This window comes from Trachymyrmex cornetzi, unplaced genomic scaffold, assembly GCF_001594075.2.
Source record: "Trachymyrmex cornetzi isolate Tcor2-1 unplaced genomic scaffold, Tcor1.1 scaffold316, whole genome shotgun sequence".
Lineage (NCBI taxonomy): Eukaryota > Metazoa > Arthropoda > Insecta > Hymenoptera > Formicidae > Trachymyrmex > Trachymyrmex cornetzi.
This window is the reverse complement of record NW_017297858.1, coordinates 20,539-31,871: the sequence shown is the minus strand read 5'-3', so window position 1 is coordinate 31,871 and position 11,333 is coordinate 20,539. Positions and strand designations below refer to the sequence as shown.

At 30.4% G+C, this 11,333-nt stretch overlaps 1 protein-coding gene across 1 annotated transcript in view; it reads left to right on the top strand.

Annotated features, from left to right (window-relative positions):
* mnd (L-type amino acid transporter minidiscs) overlaps nt 1-10,872 on the top strand; it is a 28,645-nt gene extending 17,773 nt beyond the window's left edge. Inside the window, exons 2-8 of the mRNA XM_018509784.1 lie at nt 5,227-5,445; nt 6,224-6,494; nt 7,064-7,187; nt 8,236-8,436; nt 10,196-10,345; nt 10,454-10,631; nt 10,791-10,872. Coding sequence (XP_018365286.1) covers nt 5,227-5,445; nt 6,224-6,494; nt 7,064-7,187; nt 8,236-8,436; nt 10,196-10,345; nt 10,454-10,631; nt 10,791-10,852 — 1,205 coding nt within the window. The 3' untranslated portion in view covers nt 10,853-10,872. The remainder of the gene's footprint in view (nt 1-5,226; nt 5,446-6,223; nt 6,495-7,063; nt 7,188-8,235; nt 8,437-10,195; nt 10,346-10,453; nt 10,632-10,790) is intronic.
* Nucleotides 10,873-11,333: the final 461 nt, after the last annotated feature.

Here is an 11,333-nt window from a genome sequence, read left to right as displayed (position 1 = left end):
CACGGGAAGTTAGCACCGCAAATTTTCAAGTGTTATTTTTTTTAGCTAAATCAACGGAACTATTTATAAAACTTATCAGGAACTATAGAACTATTGCGGGTGCCAATGGAACTCTTATTAAAACTTGCGGTGCCAAAAGATGAGGTGCCAACTTCACACACGCGGAAACGCCGCTATCTCATATTAAGTGCCTACTATCTAATAATAGAAGGCTTTCCTCTATATATTAGGGATGGTTGTTATTTTAATAATTCTTGACATTTAATCGGGACACCATCTAAAGTGGTTCAATATCTCAAAAAAATAACACTAGATTTTTTAGATTTTTTAAACAATTTTAACCCGTGCCACCGAGGCACAGGTAGACGGAAAAACACCTTTGTGGACAAAATTCGTCCGACGCTCTAATTTTTAACCAATTTTAAAGTTTTTTTTAATTTGCTCGAAATTGAATAAGCTATAAACCTATTTTGCATAAATTTTGATTACGGTTCAAGTAAAAAATTACCGATATTCGTTATCGTATAATTTTGATTTTTTTCTACTCACTTCATTGGATCAAAAATTTTTACTTTGGACCGTAATCAAAATTTACGCAAAATGGGCTTATATCTTATTAAATTTCGAGCAAATTAAAAATAAACTCTAAAATTGGTTAAGAATTAGAGCGTCGGCTGAATTTCATCTACAAAAGTGTTTTTCGCCTACCCGTGCCCTCGTGGCACGAGTTAAAATTGTGTTCCAAAAATCTGAAAAAATCTGGTGTTATTTTTTTGAGATATTGAATCACTTTATGGCGTGTCCCGGTTAAATTTCAAAAATTGTAAAAATAACAACCACCCTAAGTATACATACTTATTCATAAAGTATATTTATATAATAAAAAATCACGAATTTAATAATATTGCTCAAAATATATTATTTAAAACGTTAAAATCCTATTCAATCCGAATGCATTTTTATTCATTTATACGAATTGCATGAAACATATTTCTATGTCTTTCGATCTAAAAATGATATCTGCTTTTTCTGTGCATTGTGAATACTGCTCAATTGAAAATTTTGAATAGAAAATGCAGTTTTTTAATTCAGTTGAATCTAATTGAAAAAAGTTTTTTTAATTCAATATAGCGTAAATTCAATTTCGAAAGTATCTATGCAAATATTAAATTAATACGCAATGATATATCTCTGACATAAATACATACATTCCGATCTTTTGTCTCTATTGTTCGAGTATCATTCGGTACGAATACTCGACAACAGACAAAACGAATCAAGACATATTTATGCCAGAGATGTATCACTGCGTATTAATATATCACTGTGTATTAATTTATGCCAGAGATATAAGCTGCGTTTGAAATTGACGCTTACGCGTTCATTCTATCTAGTGTTGTTAATTTCCCGGGAAATTTAAATCGTTGGGAAAGAGCCTATCTTTCCCGAAATTTTTCCGGGGAAAGAACCTGGAACTGGGAAAAAACAGTTTTTTTTAATGTAAGTAATTATAAAAATATCAAATCCTTAGCACACACAAAATAAATGTATACCTTAATCTTGGAAGATGGCATCTGATATTAATTTCTTGAATAGAATGTTAAAAAGTACAAAATGTAACATCTTACAATAAAAAGGAGGCACACTAACTTTTTGAAAAGTTGGTAACATGGACGTATTTTACACGCTTACTACTTAGCTTTTTACAATGTTGAGCAGTGTAACACTGTGTCATAGTTGGAACACTTTATGTAAGACACAGTGTTACACTGTGTCACCTGTGTACGTTGTTGGAAAATCCAGTATATGCTTTTACAATATAAATTAATTAGATTAAGTTAAAAAAGCAAGTTGCTATATTAAATAAAATTATAAAAAACTATCTCTTAACATAATATGTACATACATACATCAACTTTGTGTGGAACAAAAAGCAATATAAAATAAACGAGAAATTAAAAATAAAATTTTAGTAGTTAACACTTGAAGATATGTTACATCATAGGCCATAGATATAAGTATTATAGATACTATAGATTAAACAGTTAAGATAACTGATATGCGTTATCTTAACTGTATGTAAAGAAAATACGGTAGCTATGAGTTATTTCTCTCAAAACATGGGAAGATACGTTTTTCGTTCTTGTTCTTTTCCGATTCTTTGCCTCCCTCGCAACACTAATTCTATCTTTATTACTCATTACTCATAAAAAGAAGATAGAATAAAACTTACAGCATGTGAGCGCCAAATGCAGCCCTAATCACTGCGTATTGATATTTTCGAACATTAATTCAATTGGATTCAATGGATTTAAAATATACCACAAAAATTTTAATCTATTTTACTCCATAATCCGTAATCTCGATTACGGATAATCTACAATATACTCTTTGTTTCCTATTTCTTGTTTTTTATTACTTTTTATTTTTGCCTTTTACCCAGTTTTTCGTTTTCTGTCATTTGAAATAAAAGTTAAGTTTTACTTCGGAAGAGACAAGAAATACCCTTGGTGAATTTCCCTTAAATTTGAAAATTTATTTTATCACCTCCTCCTTTTTTTGACATTTATCGAGTGAATAATGATGATTTCGACCAGCAATTAAACCAATATGATGAATTGATTCAAAAATGTATTTCAAACAGCGAGAATAATTACACAATAGTCTCAAAAATGTCCCCCCAAACACTGGACGCCTGCGCCTGTAGTCGCACAGACGCGCGCCAAGACGAGTGAGCCTAACTTTGTTAGAAACTATAGGTCTATTTTTTATTGCTGCACTTTGAACCGGTGCAATAAGTTGAAGTGAAACAAACGTATAATTGTTTAACTTCAACTTATTGCTCTGTGTGTATCAGTTTAGAAAGTACAGCAATAAAAAAACAGCCTTTATGTTTTGTGGAAACAACTCAGAATAAAAAAAAAGTTCTTAATTGGAATACGAAAGGAAGTGTAGAGGAAGGTCACCGATATCGACATACCACTTTGTTTTTAGACAATATTTCTTAAACAAAAGGTAAAAATACAACTTCAAAAACATAAATACAAAGTAAAAAGTGTTTTCTATCAGATAGTATAAGCAATTTTTATAATACTGTTTGCAATTTTGCAATAATTAAGTTTTTCGTAAGTTATGCAAAAATGAGCGTCTGACAAAATGGGCTCCAAAACTGACACAGTAGACAGTAATGCTACGTAGCATTACTGTCTACTGTATACGAAGAATAGGAATACGTACGTATTCCTATACTTTTTTTTTACAGGAATTATCTGTATAAAGTACCTATAAGTGAATGTATATATAAGATTTTTCAGAATCATTTTACTTCGTTATAAAACATTTTTATTGAATTATATGCATACTTACTTTATGCTGTTCTGCAAGATGCAAATATGTAACGCGATAGTTTTTCTAGAGTTGTTCCATATATGCACGATTGCCTTCAGCTCCAATAGACTTATTTGACGCTATAAAGCAACATCATAAAGATTAAGTTAGCTCATGGTCTGTTTTACGGACAGGTGTGTCGGTTTACGCTGCACCCCAATTTTAAATTAAAAATCGTATTATGAATAGACTAAGAGGAAAAATAATATAAATAAAACTTATTTCGGAAACTACAAGTATTTAAAATGACGTAATATTATCAATAATATAGTCACTATTATTTAAACCTCACAATTTGCAAAAGAAATCGTAAGAATTTTTTTTTCGCATTTGTAGAATTCGTTTTTAGCTGATTTGATATAGAAACAAGCCACAAACTTACGAATTATGTTTGTACTTTTTTAATTAGTTAAACAGATCATGATTTTATTACTATTAATAAAGTGCAATAGTTAGTTTCCGAAAAATAAGGGGGTGTCACTTTAGAAGACCTATGTCCGAGGGGATAACCACTAGCTGAAATATTGTCCCACAGATTACATGACATCATATGATTTCATCTGATTACAAAATAATTTTTTTCACTACATTTTTCACTACATATGAAGTTCAAATGACTTCATATGTAGTGAAAAAAATTATTTTGTAATCAGATGAAATCATATGATGTCATGTAATCTGTGGGACAATATTTCAGCTAATGGTTATCCCCTCGGACATAGTTCTTCTAAAGTGACACCCCCTTATAAAATATACGAATTTATTTAATATTATACAATGATTTATCGTGGTTGCATATGTAATTATCGGATTATACATAGAGATTTTGTATGAATTTTATAATTATTTCGAGGACTCTGTCCCACGATTACATTAAGTGATTATCCCCTCGCCTATGTCAGTATCGGCGATTTTCCTCTACGTTCTTGATGGTGGCTGTAAAAAATAAATTTTTTATTTTTGAAAGAGCCGATATAGCGATATAGAGATTCATATTGTAGAATTTGTTTTGTAGGTCTAGAACAACTTAGAATAAAAAGTTCTCGAAACATGAAAGAAAGTGTATGTTTTCTCTGAGAGTCGGTTTGTCGAAAAATATATTTTTTTCTTTCGCCAGGTTTCTAGTTTAATTTATGGAATTATCCTTTTGAAACAATGTTTGGAACGACTAGAACAATCTATAGAGATAAAAAATTGTTTGATTTTTTAAAAAAGGTCTAGCTATAAAAATGGTTTTTTTTTTATCTTATTAGAGAACCGTTTGGAATAAAGCAATATCATTTTGGAACAATGTGGTATAATTAAGTTAAAGCAATTTGAAATAATTTAAAAAATTATAATTTTCTCAAAAAATAAGAGCATAAACTTCATACTCTTGAACTTCTTGCGGTTCATCTTTCCTCTTTTCCTCTTCACATTGAAAAGAAACAAAAAAAAAGACAAATTCTGCAAGAAGTTCGGCTAAAAACAACAGGTCTATTGTAAGCTATATCTTTCAGGTCGCTTACATCTGGCAATCCTGAAACAAATATGACTCTAGGATTTTCAAAGGCCCAATTGCACCAACGTTACTTCGACTTTAAGCAAAGCTTAAAACTCTCTCTGTCTCTGTCTCTCTTTTGCTTTAAAACGAGACAGAGAGAGTTTTAAGTCTTGCTTAAAGTTAAAGTAACATTGATGCGACCAACGGGCCTAAGATATATACATATAATATACCTATGTAATAATTAGTCTAATTGGTCGCTCGAAATTTTTCTATCAGATTTTCCATGATTTTCTTCTTATTAAGAGGAGTTTATTAAATTAATAACAAAATTACATCTTTTCAATTTTATACAGGTACGATGATCCCCAAATCAGGCGGCGATTATGCATACATTAGCGATGCTTTCGGATCTTTGCCAGCGTTCCTCTACCTTTGGGTCGCCTTGTTCATCTTGGTGCCAACGGGGAACGCAATCACGGCCCTCACGTTCGCACAATACATACTGCAACCTGTATGGCCTGGATGCGAGCCGCCGTATGCAGCGATTCGACTACTCGCTGCTGTGATCACATGTAAAATGAATGAATTTTTTCATTTTATTTTGATAATTTATAGAAAAAAGGAAATGTATAGTATGATCTAATAAAATACGATAAATGTTCAAATTTAAATTATAATTTAATAATTATACAAAAAATAAAAAAAACTATAACACTGTAAGTCGTATTATCTCAATATAGTTTTTTGAGATTTTTAATACATTAATGTCATCGTTCCGGTAGCTTTCGTATTCCACGAGAAAAAAATCTTTTCGAAAAATATAAAATTGCTGGAACGATGGCGGTAATGTATTGAAAACCCATGCACTATATTAAAAGATAGTAACTCGCATTGCTATGTTCCTTTTATTTTTTTATAATTATTGTACCAAATTTAAATTATAATTTAAATGTATCAAATTTAAATTATAATTTAAATGTATCAAATTTAAATTATAATTTAAATGTATCAAATTTAAATTATAATTTAAAAAAGAACACTCCTCGCAGAAATAACTTTTAAAACCTTTCAGTTGATTGTAGGTTTTTCAATACAATTGATTAAATTTCTGTCAACTTTTCCTTCTACTTTTTGTTAGCTGTTCGATATCTCTTTCAGACGTTCACATCGTCATTATAAATATCGCATGATCAATATCAAAAATATCTTGACTATGTATGCAATGAGATGTAACATGAGATGTAATCCAATATAGCCCGAAAAAACATTATTCATATTCTCGTCGGATTGTTTTAATATCCGCGATATGTGTACGACGAGCATATGGCAATTTCACTATTCTGTTTGTAGGTCTGTTAACCGTCATTAACTGCTATAATGTTAAGTGGGCGACCAGAGTGCAGGACATCTTTACTGGCACCAAAATCTTCGCTTTAGTAATCATCATGGCAGCCGGTGTCTGGTGGCTCTGCATGGGCCACACAGAGAACTTCCAACATCCGATGTCTGGCACTAATACTCAACCCGGTTACATCGCTCTGGCAGTATATTCCGGACTGTTCTCTTATTCAGGCTGGAATTATCTCAACTTCGTGACGGAGGAGCTAAAAGATCCCTACAAGTAATTGTCGTAAATGCAATTGGCATTAAACTCTCCATGATCTTTTTGTATCTTTATTGCAATTCTTTTAATTTATAATAAAAAAGCAGCTTAATACACTGAGAAAAAATATTCTAAATGTTAATAAATATTTGTTTAAATAGTGTCAATTAAACATTTAATTACAGTAAATAAATATTTACTTAATAAAGAAAATGATAGTTAAATCTAATTAGTGATTCTTGTACCAAATAAATATATCTTTGTATTTAGTAAATATTTAGTAGGCATTATTCAAACAAATGATTTATTAAAATTTAATATTTCAGTGTACAGGTCAAATTATATTATTTACTTATTTTTGTATGTGTGATAGAAAATAATACGCTATTAATTTATATAAAATTAATATTTAATTATCAATTCTTAAAATTTGGTCTTATGTTTTATTAGAAATAGATACGAATAAAATATTAGTATTATCATATTATCGAAGTACGTTTATATTTACGAAGACAATAACGTACGTAAAATTTCAACAGAGACTTGTAGAAACTTTCATGTGATCGTTGTTTTTTTCATTTACACAGAAATCTTCCGAAGGCGATTTGTATATCACTGCCGTTGGTGACAGTGATTTATGTTTTCGCGAACATTGCCTACTTTGTCGTACTCACGCAGGATGAAATACTCGCGTCGAACGCTGTCGCTGTTGTAAGTACGCTTTTACATGTTAATAATGTTGATAACAATTATAAATACATGAAATATTAATCCATGATTGATTGCACTCGCACGAATATTTTATTACCAAGAAAGCAATTCTTTGATTCTTTAATGTATAAACATAATATAAATTTAAAAAAATAATTTTTAGGAACGAAAAGAAATTGATGAACTTTAGTTCACATAATAACTTGTTTGTATTAAATTGATTATAGCAATATTTTATATATTGAGTAGTAAAGGAAGAGGAATGTGTTGAACATTCAAAATGTGTTAAAAGAATGATTTTGCTGAAAGATCTAAAATTTTATTGAATAAGAACTGATTTAAACAATTAAATTAAAAGACTCTTTTAAATAACAAAAATATCAAGAATATAGAACGGCAAATTAGAGTCAAATTCGAATATCGATATGTGTAATAAACATTTAAAGTTTTAACATTCTGATAAATTGAAATATAAATTTAATTTAAAAAACTTAACATCAGTTGATGCCAAAACATGTCATGTGTAATATAATATTAAGTTTTTTAAATTAAATTTATATTTCATATCAATTTATCAGAATGTCAAAACTTTAAACGTTTATTACTTATCGATATTAGAATTTGACTCTAATTTGCCCTTCTATATTCTTGAATAATAACTGCAAAATAATTTTGTTGAACTGTCATAATAATTTTATTGAAAATTGGAACTGATTACTAAAATATTAAACTTTTTTGTAGTATTGTTTATTATTTTTTAGTTTTCAACATAATTATTTTGATTAGATATCCAGCAAAATTTTAGACTTTTCAGCACAATCATTCTTTCTGTATATGATCTCTTGCACGTGCGTTACTGCGTTTCATCAGCAAGATACTCGATTAAAAAATCAACAGATTATACGATATCGCGAGAAGTAAAATATACCGATTTATTCAATCTATTCGGTACAGAACAAAATTATGCAAACCCGCAATTGCTTTCTGCTGTGATCAAGATCTATTCCACTTTTGCTAACTTAGTATTAAAACAGAATTTCCTTTCTAGACCTTCGGCGATAAACTACTAGGCGTTATGTCATGGATCATGCCGTTTTTCGTGGCATGTTCGACTTTCGGAGCATTGAACGGCGCGATCTTTGCGTCGTCCAGGTTGTTCTTTGTCGGTGCCCGAAACGGACACCTTCCTACTGCCATTGCTTTAATTAATGTTCGCAACTTGACGCCGATGCCATCCCTCATCTTCCTCGTAAGTATCATACCCTCATAAAAAGTAAAGAGAAAACAGTGAATAAAAATAATTTATTATATAGAATTAATTATGAACTAATTAATTTTGTTGTTAAATTAATTTATTTGATTATATATAAAATAAAAAATTTTGAAGTACAAATAATTAATTTTATATAATAGAATTAATTTAATATTCTTTATATTATAAACAGTAAAATTAATTTCTATTTGTCAATTTTCAGGATTTTTGATCAGAATATTTAAAAAATCAAGACATTTGAAAATAAAGCTTTTTTTTAGACATTTCAATTTATAATATCTTCTGATCTATTGTATTTTAATTTTCGCGAACAGAACTCGAATAAAATAAATAAATATTGCGAACACTTATTCAGTTTTACGACAATTAATTGCAAGTCGCTTATTTTGAAAAATGACATCTTAATAGTGAACATATTTATTTGTTGTATCATTTTAATCATTAAAGATGACTGAATAATTTTTAAAGAATTTTTGTTTTATTAGTAAGTACGTTATCATCATATAGAACGGCGTGTATGTTTGTACAGTGGCGTTTGTTTGGTGATAACGGGATGTGACAATGATTCATGTAGCTATAACGATCATGAACACTTCAGTAATTGACATATCAGGCTTAAATTACAACGATATTGCATTTATCATGAAATTTGTTTGTTCTAATTTCAATTAATATCACATTTATTCATTTATACGATGATACCAAATCCAAATATTTTGACTATATTAGAAAAATTGTGCTATTAATTGTTAACTATACTTTATAGCAATTTTTGGCTGCAGTATTCATCTTTCGGAAATATTTTAGACTCTTTAATATGAGTATTAAAAGAAAAAACATGATACGTTTTTATGCGCGTATGTATTGCATATTTAGATCGATATTTTGCTTAAGAGAAAATACCACATCTAACGCAATTATTCACGAAGAAGATAATCAATACATTTTCAGCTTTATTATATCCAGCATCGAAGTAATCTGCACTTTGTGTGCGATAATTCGGCTCGTCCAATTGTCGGGAATAGAATTAATTGACGTGCATAAATCGGATCCCGTGAAATTACATTAAAGCCGGCGTCTTAATGAAATAAACGAAGCCAGCCGGATCAGAGCAGGCCGGCAGACACACACAGCGGCATGCTATTATGCAGCTCGACATTTTGATTTGCGGTTCGTTAATTGAGAGCGATAAATTGATCCTTTCACGTCGCTCGCTGGCCCCGTGTCTCTTTGACGATTAATGGCGGAAGTTTGCTCGCGATCTCTATTCCTTTCTACGAACGAATTAAAAGAATCGATTTCGTTAATCGCGCTTAAAGTCATCCCACACTGTCACGAATAATGCGAACATGTTAACTATAAAGTATAAGATATACCTCGATAGAATTAATTGCACGATATTTAATACAGATTATAATTAGTTTTGAGATACCAAAATCATCTTTTTAATTTTTTAACGATAGCTTTCGAAATACAAGAGATTCAGATAATCTAGATTTCCGTAAATTCTACATCTTAAAATCTACTTCAGTTATTTAAAAAAAAATTTTTTTTTTCTTTGAACGAAATGCCAATTTTAGATTTTGATCTAAATCTGGAACCAAGTGTTTTAAAGCGTTTTAATTATCGCGATTCACAATCAGTTCTAAAAGCGCTGATACGCACGCGGAGCAATTTTTCTATTCTTGTAGTCGGACTCCAATTCCGAGCGTTAAACTATAATTTCCGTTTCTAGTGCATTATCACCCTGATACTCCTCATCATAGAGGATGTCTACGTACTAATAAATTATGTCAGCTTCGTTGAGGCTCTATTTACCACACTGTCCGTGTCTGGTTTATTGTGGTTACGTTACAAAAAGCCCGATCTCCATCGTCCGATAAAGGTACTAGCAATTTTGTTACATTTAATTTTTAGAAAATATATATATCTATGCATCTTCCTTTTTTTTTTATTTGATCGCAAATTTCATTTCGTATATTTTATCCTCTAGGTTTCTATCATTTTGCCAATCATTTTCTTCATAATCTGCGCATTTTTGGTCACCTTTCCGTGTTATGTTTCGCCATGGGAAGTAGGTATAGGCATAATCATAATCCTATCTGGCATTCCCGTGTACTGTATATTCATCGATTGGAAAACAAAGCCCGCTTGGCTCATCAATGTATCCTGTAAGTATAGACAAGCTTTAGAAGCTTGTTTAAAATAAAGCTGCAAGATAGTTGCTTATATTTATGCAGCAAATATATAATATTATATATTTTATGTATTATTTATATAATATGTTATATACTATATGATTATATGTCATTATTACATTTTTTGTGCAGATAATTTCAACATAGCATGCGCAAAACTATTTATGTGTGTGCAAGAAGATAGGACAGAGTGAGTGCCCAAAACTCACAGTAATCCTTATAGTCCAGTAGAATTAGTCCATCCTTATAGTCCAGTAGAAAGGGTTTTTTCGCGGAAAAATTGTAAACAGGCATCTCTCTCGACAGAAATGTTCGGAAGACCATCAGAAAAGGAATGTATACGTTTGAGACTCGCAACTCGTGTGGGAAATATGCGAAAAAAATTCGAATAGTTGCAAAAACCAGGTTTTTCGCTTATAAAACGAAAGCTGTCGATTGTATGGAAAGAAGTTCCGTATGAAAAATGTAGATATTCGAAATACCTACAAAATGAGATGTGGAAAATTAAGATCGGTTTATTAATTTAGTAGAAAAAAAATACAAACCACCGGAAAAGGTTTTTTCACTCGCTCTCTGTTCGTCGAGATTTAAACGCAAAGTTTTGAAATTCTCGTAAAATGTAACCCTCGTGATGATGAACAAATCTAGACCTGAACGAGCCTTAAATGTTTATTA